The 15,769-nt window shown below is 56.8% G+C and overlaps 1 protein-coding gene across 2 annotated transcripts; it reads left to right on the top strand.

Annotated features, from left to right (window-relative positions):
* The first annotated feature begins 9,232 nt into the window (after positions 1-9,232).
* APOC2 (apolipoprotein C2) lies at positions 9,233-14,612 on the top strand. Of its 2 annotated transcripts, XM_014570861.3 has the most exons (5): positions 9,233-9,337; positions 9,626-9,676; positions 11,295-11,360; positions 12,704-12,833; positions 14,393-14,612. In XM_014570861.3, the coding sequence occupies exons 3-5, from the start codon at positions 11,300-11,302 to the stop codon at positions 14,481-14,483; spliced, it is 282 nt and encodes a 93-aa protein (XP_014426347.1). In that variant the 5' UTR covers positions 9,233-9,337; positions 9,626-9,676; positions 11,295-11,299; the 3' UTR covers positions 14,484-14,612. The 2 variants fall into 2 exon arrangements, with proteins under 2 accessions (XP_014426347.1, XP_006117934.1); XM_006117872.5 differs by lacking the exon at positions 9,626-9,676 and having other exon boundaries at positions 9,273-9,337.
* The last annotated feature ends 1,157 nt before the right edge of the window (positions 14,613-15,769 follow it).

Genomic DNA, 15,769 nt, shown 5'->3' on the forward strand with positions numbered 1-15,769 from the left:
AGCCTGTCTCTCTCTGGGGACAGGGCTGTCTCAGGCTGGCCCTCAGGTGTCTGCAGCCAACACACCTGGGTGAGTCATCGGGGATCCCACATCACATCACACAGCCAGGCAGAAACACAAGGTACAAAGCAGACAGCTCCCCTATACCACAGAGCACGTCCACATTAGCAGCTCTTGCAACGGCACAGAGAGCAGTGCATTGTGGGTAGCTATCCCACTGGGCAACTGGCTGCTGGGGACTTTGGGCCAGGCAGCACCACGGTCCAGGTTCCCACGGTCCATCGTATTGCATTGACAGCGGCTTTGCGGGGGTGGGACTGTGTGCTTCGGGGAGCGTCCGCATGCGCTGTCTTGTACATTCAGACAGCAGCAGGAAACAACCCGCCTCGAGGGTGGGGAAGGAGACACCCCGACATCAGCCCTTCCTGCCCAGCACATTCTCTCCCTGGCGGGTTTGCCTGCGCAGCCTGAAGAGAGCTCCGGAAGGGGACAGGCACATGCCTGCAGGGAGCCAGTCTTGCTTTAAAGAAGGACGAAGCCGCCACTTGAGCGATTATGGGCATTTGGAAAGCCGCTTACCAGGCAGAGAGCAATGGAAGGGTTGGCACTGGCAGGGAGGGGGCTGACAGAATTGCGGGTCCCCAGCTCTATGCGTCTCGAAAGAGCGGGGCCTTGGGTGCAAGGGGCAGGGTCTGGCCTTCCCCCACCAGCCCTTTAGCGCCACTCAGGGAGCTCCAGCAGCAATTTAAAGGGTCTGCAGCTCTGGACAGGAATTGCCAGGCCCTGGGGCAGCTGCCAGCCTGACACTGGCACCCTAGCCTTGCCCCCTCCCGACGCAAGAAGCCTGTATCCTGGAAGGGGGAGGGGGATTAAACTCGGCGGGGCAGCCTGAGGGACGCCTCTCCTCCCCCCCCAGCAGGAAGCCAGAGCTAGTGCTCCAGCGTGTAGCTGCGTGGCTAAGGCTGGAGCGGCAGCTGCGAGGGAGGCTGAGCTCCTGCCCTGCATGCCACCGGAAATTGGCTCGTGGCCACTTGTGGCACGCGTGCTGGGGGTTGCCGACGTGTGTTCTAAAGGAATATACACGGGCAGTGCCTCCACTGGGCTGGCCCTGTACACACTCAATGGTGCGCCCTGGGAGCCTCCAGGAATAAACTGCTTCCAGTAATAATCTGGCTCTAACTCCAAACCAACAATTATGCATAAGATGCATCTAATTGATTAAACGAGGATTAACACACCTTTACTTAAGCACTTAAAGAAACAGGGTTTAACAGACTAACACTGCACGAAACCCGTTAGCAAAGTGCACAGAAATAAATGACACGTGTCTAACGGGCATTTACCCCGAGTGTGCATTCCTCTGGCGCCAGAGTCCTGGACGCCTGCTTGCCGGGCTGCAGCTGGAGTGGAGACAGTGCCTGGCAGGTTGTGTGTGTCAGTCCCAGCAGGCAGCCAGCAGCACAATCCCTCTGGCACTGGAGCAGGGCCCCACCAAATGCCAGCAGCTCTGGTGCCCTGGGCTGGTCACTCGGCCTGTCAGTCTGTTTGCTGGGCTCTGTCCCAGGCAGCACTCCCCCAAACAGCCAGTTACTCACAGTACCTTCTATGCAGAGTTCTGCAGGCCCTTCCTGGCCACTGGCACTGCCTTCCAGGGACAATCACCAGCACCCCCTGGAGCAGCCTGCTAGAGCCAAGCCTCAGCAGGCTCTAGGTTCCAGCAGCAGCTCCTGGCCTGGAAAAGGCTCCACATCAGGAATCTGGCTCCTCTAACCAACCTAGAGCCCTCCTCCCCCTACTCTCCCTCCACTGCTTGGAAGAGAGCAACAGTTCCCTCCTTTTTCCCAAGGCATCCTGGGAGATGTAGTCTCTAGGGTTAGATTGCAGCATGCAGGAACCTCCCAGTAAAAGTCAGAGGCTCCATTAGTAAAGGGAGCCTAATGAGCGTTGCCTTTTGGATACAGGTGGGAGCTCTAGGGAAAGGGTGTGTGAATGGGGATGGTGTTTGCACGAGGTGTGCAGCACAGGACACGTGTGTCTGCTGAGCAAGAGCCCCAGGCATGCTGAAGAGCTGTGCAGGGGACACCTCCCTGCTGGGTGTTGCTTTCACCAGTAAATTCCTCCATGCATGTGCAGGAGCTCAGTAGGATTGTCCCCCCGCATCTGCTGGGGCCAAGCCGATGGCGGCGGCGATGGAGCAGTGCCCACTGACACAATGGCCCTGCGCTGCTGGAGAAGAGGCACAAACAGGCAGGCACTGGAGGGTCCCAGCAATGTGCCTGGGACCCAGCAGGGAGATGTAGCTCTGCCTGTCACCCTCCCTAGGACTCCACTGCGCTGCAGCTTTGCATGTGGCCAGCCGAGCAGGGCGCAGCAAAAGGAAGAAGAATTACACAGGTGCACAGCAGCTCCTCGGGACACCCGCCAGTCTGAAAAGGGAGAAGAATTACACAGGTGCACAGCAGCTCCTCGGGACACCTGCCAGTCTCAAAAGGGAGAAGAATTACACAGGTGCACAGCAGCCCCTCGGGACACCCGCCAGTCTCAAAAGGGAGAAGAATTACACAGGTGCACAGCAGCTCCTCGGGACACCTGCCAGTCTCAAAAGGGAGAAGAATTACACAGGTGCACAGCAGCTCCTCGGGACACCTGCCAGTCTCAAAAGGGAGAAGAATTACACAGGTGCACAGCAGCTCCTCGGGGCACCTGCCAGTCTCAAAAGGGAGAAGAATTACACAGGTGCACAGCAGCTCCTTGGGACACCTGCCAGTCTCAAAAGGGAGAATTACACAGGTGCACAGCAGCTCCTCGGGACACCCGCCAGTCTCAAAAGGGAGAAGAATTACACAGGTGCACAGCAGCTCCTCGGGGCACCTGCCAGTCTCAAAAGGGGGAAGAATTACACAGGTGCACAGCAGCTCCTCGGGACACCCGCCAGTCTCAAAAGGGAGAAGAATTACACAGGTGCACAGCAGCTCCTCGGGACACCCGCCAGTCTCAAAAGGGAGAAGAATTACACAGGTGCACAGCAGCTCCTCGGGACACCCGCCAGTCTCAAAAGGGAGAAGAATTACACAGGTGCACAGCAGCTCCTCGGGACACCCGCCAGTCTCAAAAGGGAGAAGAATTACACAGGTGCACAGCAGCTCCTCGGGACACACGCCAGTCTCAAAAGGGAGAAGAATTACACAGGTGCACAGCAGCTCCTCGGGACACCCGCCAGTCTCAAAAGGGAGAAGAATTACACAGGTGCACAGCAGCTCCTCGGGACACACGCCAGTCTCAAAAGGGAGAAGAATTACACAGGTGCACAGCAGCTCTTTGGGACACACGCCAGTCTCAAAAGGGAGAAGAATTACACAGGTGCACAGCAGCTCCTCGGGACACCCGCCAGTCTCAAAAGGGAGAAGAATTACACAGGTGCACAGCAGCTCCTTGGGACACCTGCCAGTCTCAAAAGGGAGAAGAATTACACAGGTGCACAGCAGCTCCTCGGGACACCTGCCAGTCTCAAAAGGGAGAAGAATTACACAGGTGCACAGCAGCTCCTCGGGACACCCGCCAGTCTCAAAAGGGAGAAGAATTACACAGGTGCACAGCAGCTCCTCGGGACACCCGCCAGTCTCAAAAGGGAGAAGAATTACACAGGTGCACAGCAGCTCTTCGGGACACCTGCCAGTCTCAAAAGGGAGAAGAATTACACAGGTGCACAGCAGCTCCTCGGGACACCTGCCAGTCTCAAAAGGGAGAAGAATTACACAGGTGCACAGCAGCTCCTCGGGACACACGCCAGTCTCAAAAGGGAGAAGAATTACACAGGTGCACAGCAGCTCCTCGGGACACCCGCCAGTCTCAAAAGGGCGGGCAGACTCAATGGGGGGACAAAGCCCCTTCCCTGGGCAGGTAGCTGATAGTGTGGTGCAGGGCGCTAGTGAGAAGGATGGATAGTTGGTGAGTGCGTATGGAGATGGGTGGAGGGGAAGTGGGGAGATGTGCGAGTGGACGGATCAGTCCCTTTAACCTGCACCCTTCCATCACTGAGCCGTGCCCCGCCTCCCCCAGCTGGTGTTGGCCGCTGTCGGCAGACAGGCCACTGGGCTAGATCAGTGGTCCCCAACGTGGTGCCCGCGGGTGCCATGGCACCCGCCGGGGCATTTGTGCGTGCCCACCGACAACCTGAACCGGCCCCGCCCCCAGCGCGTGGCGCACGGGAGACGCTGGCCCCAGGTGCATGACATGCACCGGCGCCGGGTGCGCGGCGCTCACCAGCCCCAGCCCCGGGGCACATGCGGGCACTCAGCGCTCGAGCAGCGCGGTGCCGGCCCCAGGCACGTGGCTCGGGCGGCGGCCCCGGGCCCACGGCACAAGGCGCTCAGGTGGCCTCAGCCCCGGCCCTGGGGCACATGCCAGCACCGGCGCCGGATGCAAGGGCATCCCCGTCCCCTGGCATGCCCCCGGACGCGCGGCCCCACCCCCCGGGCGCCCGGGAGCCTCTAAAGGTTGGGGACCACTTGGCTAGATGGACCTTTAGTCTGACCCAGTGCTGCCGTTCTTATGTTCTTATGTTCTAAGCTCAGGGCTCAGGGTCGGGGTCTCACTGGACCACCTTGATTTTCCTGCAAACCTGCTCCTGGGTTCGCATGTGGCCTTTGGTGGCCAGGCTGGCAGCTCTCCTGCCCTAGACGGCCGCTTTCCTGTGCCTAGTGTGGAGGTCGTGGATGTTGGAGGCCTCCCCCAAACCTTGATGAGGTCCACGATCTCCGCACTAGACCAGGCGGGCGCCCGCCTCTTGCAGCCCCGGGCAGGCTCCTGGGAGCCGCCAGCCTGGTCCCGGGAAGAGGGGGAGGGCTGGGTGGCAGCGGGTGGCTGGCTCGTGCCGTGCCAGGTGCAGGGTCTGCTGGCTGGGTGCTGGCAGGCTTGCACCTGGCACGGGCACCGTAGCCAGCCCGTGCCCCTTTAAGGGCTCCGGGGCCGGGAGGGGGGCAGAAGAGGGCTAGCTGGGAAGCTGGGGAGGGCTAGCCTCCCACTAGTTCGAATTACGTGGCTACACAGCCCTTAATTCAAACTAGTTAATTGGAACTAGGCGTTAGTCCTCGTAGAATGAGGTTTCCCTGGTTCGAATTAAGCGCTCCGCTCGTAGGAATGAAGTTGGAAGTAGCGGGTTGCCTGTGTCGCGCCTAGGAAAGTTAATTTGAACTAACGGCTGTTAGTTCGAATTCACTTTGTAGTGTAGACGTCCCCCCCGAGACAAGAGAAGCTGGAATGACTCACCCAGCTGCTCTGGCCATACTGGTCCAGGGAAGGGGCTTTTATTGGCCCCTCATCTCTTGGGCTACGTCCACACTGCAAGGTTTTTGCATAAAACCCCTTGGAGCGTCCACACCTCAAATGCACTTTTATGCAAGGAAATCAGGGGTGTGTCTAGACGACACGGCTCCGTCGACGGAGCCATGTGGATGAGTTTACTAGACATAGCAAAATGAAGCGGCGATTTACATAGGGTCTGTCTACACTACAGCGCTAATTCGAACTAACGCATCCAGACTAAAAAACTAGTTTGAATTAGCGTTTTGCTAATTCGAACTAGCAAGTCCACACAGAGTGGACCCTGAACCGGGGTTAAGGCTGGCCGGAAGCAGTGCCAGCAGGGCATCAGAGGAGGACTTAGAGCATGGAGCTGCTGTCTCAGGCTAGCCGAGGGCTGTGCTTAAAGGGACCCGACCCCCACCCCGGACAGACAGTTCTCAGGGGTGCCCCGCTTGCAAAGCAGTCCTGGCTTGGATTGCCTGGAGTACCCACACTGGGCACATCACACCACTCGGCCATCAGACCGGCTGCACTTGCCGCAGGCTGCCATCTGAGGAGAGGGGGCAATTGGGGGGCTGCAGGAGAGGTTCCACCCCCAGAAGCCGACAGAGCCAGCCTAGTCCTCCCCATCGGGGGCTCGTACCCCATTCCTCCCTCACCTCCTTCCACTTACCCCTCCCTAGCCCCCCTTCCTGATGTACAAAATAAAGGACAATTGTGTTCAAAAACAGAATCTCTCTTTATTGAAAAAACTGGGGGAGACTGGGAAAAGGAGGTGGGAGAGGGGAAGAGAGAGGGTGGGAGAGGGGAGGGCAACTACAATGATGAGGGGTTTGGAACAGGTCCCATATGAAGACAGGCTAAAGAGACTGGGACTTTTCAGCTTAGAAAAGAGGAGATGGAGGGGGGATATGATAAGGGTCTATAAAAGCATGAGTGGGGTGGAGCGGGTGCATACAGAAAAGTTCTTCATTAGTTCCCATAATAGAAGGACTAGAGGACACCAAAGGAAAGGAATGGGTAGCAGGCTTCAAACTAATAAGAGAAAGTTCTTCTTCACAAAGCAAATAGTCAACCTGTGGAACTCCTTGCTGCAGGAGGCTGTGAAGGCTACAACTAGAACAGAGTTTAAAGAGAAGTGAGATAAAGTGATGGAGGTTGGGTCCATGGAGTGGTATTAGCCAGGGGGTAGGAGTGGTGTCCCTGCCCGAAGTTTGTGGAAGGCTGGAGATGGATGGCACGAGACAAATGGCTTGGTCACTGTCTTCGGTCCATCCCCTCCAGGGTCCCTAGGGTTGGCCGCTGTCGGCAGACAGGCTACTGGGCTAGATGGACCTTTGGTCTGACCCAGTACGGCCATTCTAAGCTCAGGGCTCAGGGTCGGGGGTCTCAGTGGACCACCTTGATTTTCATGCAAACCTGCTCCTGTGTGGCCAGGCTGGCAGCTCTCCTGCCCTGGACGGCCGCTTTCCTGTGCCTAGTACGGAGGTTGTGGACGAGGTCCACGATGTCTGCACTGGACCAGGCGGGTGCCCGCCTCTTGCGGTCCTGGGCAAGCTCCCGAGAGCTGCCAGCCTGGTCCTGGGAAGAGGGGGAGGGCTGGGGGGCATCAGGTGGGTGGCTCGATCCGTGCCAGGTGCAGGGTCTGCTGGCTGGGTGCTGGCAGGCTTGCACCTGGCACGGGCACCATAGCCAGCCCGTGCCCCTTTAAGGGGTCCGGGGCCGGGAGGGGGGCAGACGAGTTTCCCTGGTGTTGGACAGAGTGGCCACCAGGGAAAGCTGGGGAGGGCTAGCCTCCCACTAGTTCGAATTAAGGGGCTACACACCCCTTAATTCGAACTAGTAAGTTCGAACTAGGCTTAGTCCTTGTACAATGAGGTTTACCTAGTTCAAACTAAGCGCTCCGCTAGTTCGAATTAAGTTTGAACTAGCGGTTTGCTAGTGTAGCGCCTATCAAAGTTAATTTGAACTAACGTCTGTTAGTTCAAATTAACTTTGTAGTGTAGACAGACCCATAATCGCCGCTTCATTTACATCAAATGGCCGCCGCGCTGTGTCATTCAGCTGATTGTCGGCACAGCGCAGTCATCTAGACGGGGATCAGCTGACCCCAGAACCCTTTGTTGTCAGGCCCTGTAAGCCTCGTTTCATGAGGCGTAACTCCCTTCGGTGCAAGAGTTCTTGTGCGGAAGGCAAGTGTGGAGAAAGCACAGGTGGTCGGGTGGCCGGTCTGTGAATGGCCATCAGTGCGTGTGCGAGAGCACCCATGCAGCGTGGACGCTCCAGAGGACAAAGCACAGGTGGTCGGGTGGCCGGTCTGTGAATGGCCATCAGTGCGTGTGCAAGAGCACCCATGCAGCGTGGACGCTCCAGAGGACAAAGCACAGGTGGTCGGGTGGCCGGTCTGTGAATGGCCATCAGTGCGTGTGCAAGAGCACCCATGCAGTGTGGACGCTCCAGAGGAGAAAGCACAGGTGGTCGGGTGGCCGGTCTGTGAATGGCCATCAGTGCGTGTGCAAGAGCACCCATGCAGCGTGGACGCTCCAGAGGAGAAAGCACAGGTGGTCGGGTGGCCGGTCTGTGAATGGCCATCAGTGCGTGTGCAAGAGCACCCATGCAGCGTGGACGCTCCAGAGGAGAAAGCACAGGTGGTCGGGTGGCCGGTCTGTGAATGGCCATCAGTGCGTGTGCAAGAGCACCCATGCAGTGTGGACGCTTGCTAGCGCAGAAGCACATCGCTGTTGCCAAGTGCTTTGAGGTGTGGACGTGCTCCTGCGCAGAAGGCATGTAGTGTAGCCGTAGCCTTTTTGCGCTTGCACAGACCTCTGGGCGGGTGTGTACAAGTTAGCACTAAGGCGTCCTGGCCCATGACCCAGCCACCCGTCTCTCTGGTTACACAGGGGGCCAGCAGCACAGCTGGAAAAGGAAGCCAGGGTTTCCCCCCAACCCCCAGCCCCTACTGCCCTCCCGGAGCTGGGAGAGAAGCCAGGAGTCCTGGCCCCTGCTCCTGCTCTAACCACCAGTCCCTACTGCCCTCCCAGAGCTGGGAGAGAAGCCAGGAGTCCTGGCCCCTGCTCCTGCTCTAACCACCAGCCCCTACTGCCCTCCCGGAGCTGGGAGAGAAGCCAGGAGTCCTGGCCCCTGCTCCTGCTCTAACCACCAGCCCCTACTGCCCTCCCAGAGCTGGGAGAGAAGCCAGGAGTCCTGGCCCCTGCTCCTGCTCTAACCACCAGCCCCTACTGCCCTCCCGGAGCTGGGAGAGAACCCAGGAGTCCTGGCTCCCTTCCTATGCCTTGAAGAGAGATGCCTTGCTAATAAAAGTCACCAAGAGCAGTGTGCCTGTTCGGCCTGACCCATCCACACACCTCACCTCCCATCAAGGGGCATCGGCAGTCATGAGGGCCTTGCCAGGGAAATCCCCTCCTAGGGGCACGGTGGGGCAGCCAATAGCCTCAGACCACTCAGCTAGAGGGGATGGGGCTATGCCCCAGGGCAGAGGCCCAGCACATGGGCTGAAGTGGGATGTGGCCTAGGCTGCCCTGGCACCATGGGTCATCCTTGGGCCGCGCTCCCTGAGCTGAGCCGAGCTGGCAGTGGGACCGGATCTGGACCACACCCGGGGCAGTGCTGAGGGGCCAGGGAGAAGCAGCTGAGGTGAACAGGACTGGGGGGCTCTTTTGCTCTGCTGAGAGGTGGGGGAGTGGCCTGGGGGGAAGGACAGGCTCGGGGGTGAGGGATTAAGGGGATGATTTTGCGGGGGAGGAGCCGGTCCCACAGGGTCTGAAGGGCTCGGTGGTGGGGTTCTGAAGGGCTCGGTCCCACCCGGCGGCAGTGGGAGGGGGTTGTGTGGAGCTGGTCGATCAGTCGCCAGGCCAGAGTGGCTGTGTTTGCCTGGACTTTGAGCTGGGACGGTGAGGTTGTGTCATTGATGGAGCTGCTTTTGGGAAAGGAGGGCTCAGCGCTTCAACAAGCACGCTATAAATTAGCTGGCCCCCGCCCTGGAGCCAGAGCGAGCAGCAACCTCCAGCCAAGGGTGAGTACCTCTCCCACGGGCCACATGGTCCACCTGCCTCTCCTCCTGGGCTGCCATGCCTGGGCTTGGAGAGGGACCAGGCGCTGGGCTGGCAGGCTGACCCCTCTGGATTGATGCTCCCTGGCCTGGAAAAGCCACAAGGGAAGCAGCTGCCTCGCAGGGCGGGTCCCAGCAGGGGTTTGGCTAGGAACATGCCCCCCACCCCTCGGGTTTGCTGGGGTTCCCTGGCCTGCAAACGCCAGGTTCTGTGTCTCCGTTACCAGCTGGGCATGTTTCATTGGCTTGTAGGTTTCCCTGCCTGGCTTGAGTCTCAGGAAGGAGCCACGCTCTGTAGAACAGGTATGGTCCCTTGTGGCCCCGGGCCTGGCTCCCAGGCAGCTCCATGGAAAGGAAGCTAGGGTATGTCTACACTACCCCCTAGTTCGAACTAGGGGGTAATGTATGCATTCCCCTAGATACTTCCAGGCCAGCTTCCATCCCTAGTTAGCGGGGTTCCCAGCCAGTGCAAGTGGCAGCAGACACTCAGCTCTCAGGAAGATGCTGGCACCTTGGTGTCTGCTGGTCGCTGCCGAGAAGACTGGAATGCGCTGCTGTAACAGCCCCGGGGCTCAGCAGAGGAGTGCCTGGGTTGCACTGGCTGGCCTGGGGTGCAGAGAAGGTCAGACTGGATTCTCTAGTGGTTTCTTCTGGCCTTAAACTCCATGGCTGCATCTAGACTGGCAGCTGCTTTTGCAGAAAAACTTGCCAGCTGTCTACACTGGCCACTTGATTTTCTGCAAGAACCCTGACGATCTCATGTAAGAAATCAGTGCTTCTTGCGGAAATACTATGCTCAAGAGGGCCAGCGTAGACAGCTCAGATTTGTTTTGCACAAAAAAGCCCCAATGGTGAAAATGGTGATTGGGGCTTTTTTTGCACAAAAGCGCGTCTAGATTGGCATGGACGCTTTTCCACAAAAAGTGCTTTTGCAGAAAAGTGTCCGTGCCAATCTAGATGCTTTTTTCTGCAAATGCTTTTAACGGAAAACTTTTCCATTAAAAGCATTTGCGGAAAATCATGCCAGTCTAGACACAGCCCAGGAGACTGGGAAATAGCAGGTGCCCGATTGGCCTGTGGAACCCCCTGACACAAGAGGGCGCTGAGGACAAGCACTCGGCAGGAATCTGGAAGGAAGGGATGCGCCTAAGCAGAATGTGGCTACCCAGAGCTGTCAGAAGGGTTTAAACCTGGGAAGCTTGGTACTGTTGCTATGGGCATGAGGCATCCCCTCTCAGACTCGGGGGGTGATGCCCACGGAGTGTGGCAGGGGGCCAGGCTGGAGGGGCGTGACATGGGTGGGGAATCCCAACTCTGCTGGGCCAGCTTTGTGCAACTGGTGTGTGCGCTAGAGGGGAGCAGCCACACTCCCCCCCCCCCCCCCCCCCCCGATACTAGGGATGTGAACGTGTTCCAAGTACAGCACGGGCTCACTGATTAACCCTTCCCCGCCCCCCTCCTCTCAGCGCATGCCAGCTCCCACAGAACCACTGCCCTCTCCCCCACCGCTGCATCCCACTGTGGGGAGGAGGCTGTATGCACGGGCTGCAGGCTTTCATGCTGGCTCCCTGTGTGTGCCAGCCCCACGGAGCTGCACGCCCCCCCACTGTGCCTGTGGGTGCTGATACAGAGGCAGCAGCAGGGAGGTGGGGAGGGGAGGTGGGAACCATGTAAGTCAGCTCCCTGTGAGCTTCAGCTTCCGCCTGCCCTCCCCCCGCCCCTGTCCAGCATGTAAACGTGTAACTGGTGAAAATTTCAGTGGTTACACACTTAGAAAAATGCATTTGAACATCCCTCGTGTGAGCAGGGCCCCAGTGCAAGACGTGCAGGCGAGAGGAAGGCTCAGCGCAGCCTGATCGGCTGCATGCAAACCCAGTGCAGAGGGAGAAAGCTGAATTAATCTCAGGGCTTCATTTTCCAGCAAGCATGAGGCGAATGGAGCTGAGAATGGCAGTGGTCTTTGTCCTGTTGCTGCTGTCCTGTGCTGGTAAGAGCTGCCGGCGAGGGGAAAGTCCCTGAAACCGGAGACGCGGATTAAACTCCTGACGATGTCTCCTCTGGTTCCCCTATTCCAGAGCATGTGATTCTTCCCCCTCCCCTTTTCCCCAGGCCCAGCACAGTCCAGAGGCCCCAACCTAATATTTGCCAAAAGGGCTACTGATTGTGGGGCCTGATTTTCAGTGTTTGAGGTGCTGGCATCCCCGCCTCGCCACCACCACTTTCCCTGGAGTTGGGGGCCGCTCAGCCCTAGACTCCTTCACGCCGATTTCTTCCAAAAAATCCCCAACATGCTTTTGTCCCCAAAACAGACATTTTCAAAGAAAAGTCCCGTTTCAAGTACATCTCTTGGGCTTTGGCCCAAAATGGAGAATTTTTGGTCTCTGGCAACTGGAGTTAAAAAAGATAACAGGGTTAAGCTTGTCGAATACAACGGCTACATTTGACCTTCACTTGGCAAAGATTTTGGTCACCAGGAAGTTACTCGGGAAATGCTTTTTTAAAATTAATGTTTGGCTTTAGTATAGTGATATTACTGTATAGTACTACAGTATAATTTAGAACTGTAATACGAGTGTCCCACACTACAACACGTTAGACTTGTAATACGATTGTACTGTACTACAACACGTTAGACTTGTAAGGCAGTTGTACCGCACTACAACACGTTAGAATTGTAATACGATTGTACCGCACTACAACACACGTTAGAATTGTTATACGATTGTACCGCACTACAACACACGTTAGAATTGTAATACGATTGTACCGCACTACAACACACGTTAGACTTGTAATACGATTGTACCGCACTACAACACACGTTAGACTTGTAATACGATTGTACCGCACTACAACACACGTTAGAATTGTTATACGATTGTACCGCACTACAACACACGTTAGAATTGTAATATGATTTGTTTAATTGCTTTTCAAGACCCTTCTGGGGCTCGCCACCCACCCTTTGATAAACACCGAGTTAGATTCCATGGTGCATTTCAGCAATAATTGCCTCTCCTGGCTTGTGCTTAGCATGTCACTTACCCCCTGGGGGAAGTGGGGAGAGGAAGCATTCACCTGTCCAGCTGGAAACAGGCCAATTTCCGTTCTGCATGAAGCACAACCCCCCTGCTGGCCCCTGTGGTTTTGCATCTTGTGCAGCACAGAGGCCTGTGGGGCAAGGATGGGGCTTTATAGACCAGAACATCATGAGGATTCAGCATTGCCAGTTTGTCTCTGCCCTCCCAATCCCAGTGTATCAGCAGCTGTCCCCTGGGTGTGGCCCCTCCTCCGCCAGAGAGACCTCAGCACCGTTTTCTGTCTCCGCAGAGGCTGCCAGTTACCGACTGCAGAAGCGTGAGGCTCAGGACTCATTCTCTCAGATCCAGGAAGTTGCCAAGAATTACTGGGAGCAGCTGAATTCAGTGGTGCAGGGCTGGCTGGACAGGGTCAGATCCTGGTAAGGGGTAGCCAGTGGAAGCTGCCGGTGCTTCCTGGCGGCGTTACCTAGAGCTGAGATACCCCGAGGAGTGAGTGGCCTGGGAGGTGGGAGTGCCAGGCGGGTTACTGTCCTCCAGACAGTTAAATCCCAAGCAGACTGAAGAGCTTCCAAAGGATCTCGCCAAACTAAGTGATTGGGCAACAAAAAGGCTGATGAATTGTAATGTTGATACATGGAAAGTAATGCCCACTGGAAAACATAATCCCAACTAGACGTATGAAATACTGGGGACTAATTTAGATGTTACCACTTAGGAGAGAGCTCTTGGAGTCACTGTGGACAGTTCTCTGAAAACATCCACTCAGTGTGCAGCAGCCGTCAGAAAAAGCAAACAGCCATGCTAGGGATCATTGAGAAAGAGATGGATATTAAGACAGAAACATCACGTTGCCCCTCTATAAATCTGTGTTACACCCACTGCTTGAATACTGCATGCAGATGTGGTTGCCTCATGTCAAAAAAGATAGATTGGACTAGGAAAAGGTTCAGAAAATAACAGAATGATTAGGAGTTTGGCATTCCTGCTGTATGGGGAGAGATTAAGAAGACTGGGACAAGAGACAACTAGGAAGGATATGACTGAGGTCTATAAAATCATGATGGGTGTGAGGAAAATAAATAAGGAAGAATAACAAGGAATTGGGTGGCACTTTAGTAAGGAAGTGTTGTTTACTCCTCATTACACAAGAACTAGGGGTCACCAAATGAAATAGGTATAAAACAAACCAAAGGAAGTTTTTCTTCACACAGTGCACAGTCAACCTGTGGAACTCCTTGCCAGAGGATGTTGTAAAGGTCAAGACTATATAAGGGTTTCAAAAAGAGCTAGACAAACTCATGGAGGACAAGTCTATTAACTTCAGAGGGGTAGCTGAGTTAGTCTGTAACTGGAAAAACTTAAAAAACAATGAATAGTCTAGCAGCACCTTAAAGACGAACAAAACACGTAGCTGGTATCATGAGCTTTTGTGGGTACAATCCACTTCATCATCTGAAGAAGTGAGTTGACCCCACAAAGGCTCGTGATACCATCCACGTGTTTTGTTAGTCTTCAGTGTGCTGCTTGGCTAGTTGGTGTTTTTAAGTTTGTTTAGGCCCATCAATGGCCGTTAGCCAGGCTGGGCAGGGAGGGTGTCCCTGGCCTGTGTGTGTCAGAAGCTGGATCCCTTGGTGATTGGCTCTGGGGCACCTGGCATTGGCCACGGTCAGCAGACAGGACACTGGGCTAGGTGGAGCTCTGTGGCGGGTCTCATGTTCTCACGCTCTGGAAAGCGGAGATGGAGGCCACAGGCCAGCACGGCGTCGGCCCCCTGAGCAGAGGGCACTGGGGAGTGGCTGAAGCTCCTCTGTGCTGCCCGATGGCACGAAGGGCCCTAGAACGGCCATGGGTCAGTGGTTTGGTGCTGGCTGCAGGCGAACCACAGACTATTGGATAATGATGTGAACAGTGCAGACAATCCCGCAGGGACCAGCTCGCTCACATGGGAGTGGCTCATTCCCTCTGTTTTCCTTCCCAGGGACATCTATGACAAAACCACGTCGGCTGCGGGGACCTACACAGACATCCTGAAGGACCAGTTTTACCACTGGTGGCAGGGGGAGCAGTGACAAGTCTCATGGCCATGCCTCCAGTGAGCCACCAGCACAGAGAGCCAGCGGGGCCTGCGGGTTCATACTTGGTCACACGCTGGCACCTTTCTGCTTACAGAGTCAATAAAGCAAATCCCCTTGCCCGGCTCCATGCTCTGCTGTACACATGGGTCTGGGAGTGCACAGGGATCACAGTCTGACTGTTACTGCACCCCACCCTGCCTTCCCTGGCTACAGATATTGGAAGGAAACTGAAGCCTGGTGAGCCAAGTGACTCACTGTGCAACACCAGAGAAGGCGTAAGGTACCGTATAGGGAGAGAAACAAAGGCCAGAAGTCTCGACTTCCCACCGCATTCTCCAATGAGTAGAGCCGCGGATGTGAATGCAGATATCCACGGCTCCTTTGCACACATCCGGGTTTTGTACCTAGACCATATCTCTGGGGTATCCGTATGCGTGCAGGTCCGCACAGACCACAGCTCACGTTTGCAGAGACAGATGCGGATACAGGTTTTGTATCTGTGCAGGGCTCTACCAACAGGCCCTGACTCCCAGCCTCCTTCCCTCCCGGCCCTTAGCACAGAACCCAGATCTCCAGCCCTCTAGCGCCTTCCCGTTCTGACTCACTGGACCACCTGCTAGGAGCTGACGGGGAAAGGCCAGCAGAGCCGACCTAGCCATAAGTCCGGGGCACCCCTCGCCCTCATGTCCACCTACCAACCTGTTCCTCAGGGCCGGATTCGGGGGGGTTAGCTGGGCAGCTGCCCAGGACGCCAACCTATGGGGGGTGCCGGATGGCAGCTGTAAGGGGCCACAGCGCCCCCTATTGCTGCCACAGGCGCTGTGTGCCCGGCTCCTGGATCGCGGGCTACAGCAGCTCCCAGCAGCCATCCTGGAGCAGCCGCCCGGGGCAGGGGCCGCATTAACCCCCGCAGTGCCGGCCAGCAGTGCCCTTCCCCCCCCCTGCAGCCACAGGGGCCTGCATAGCGAGGCTCGGTCTGCCCCGGGTTGCGTGCCAGCTAATAGCCTGGCCGGGCCAGGCCGGGCACATGTGTCCTGCCGCCGCCAGCTCCATGCACCCTGCCCCACGTGCCGGGTGGGGACGGGCCTGCGCATGTGCCCTCCTCCAACCCGGGGGGCACTTAAACTGTCTTCCCGGGGCGCCGGAACGGCTCAGTCTGGCCCTGCTTTTCCTACCCTGATCTGTGGCTCTGCTTCGTTGGGAGACGGGCCAGTCAGCCGAAAGTGACAGAGCATGCCAGAGCTCTGAGCAGAACATCCACGCTGCGCCGGTCCCGGGGG

This window comes from Pelodiscus sinensis, chromosome 22 (genome assembly GCF_052426305.1).
Source record: "Pelodiscus sinensis isolate ZL-2025 chromosome 22, ASM5242630v1, whole genome shotgun sequence".
Lineage (NCBI taxonomy): Eukaryota > Metazoa > Chordata > Testudines > Trionychidae > Pelodiscus > Pelodiscus sinensis.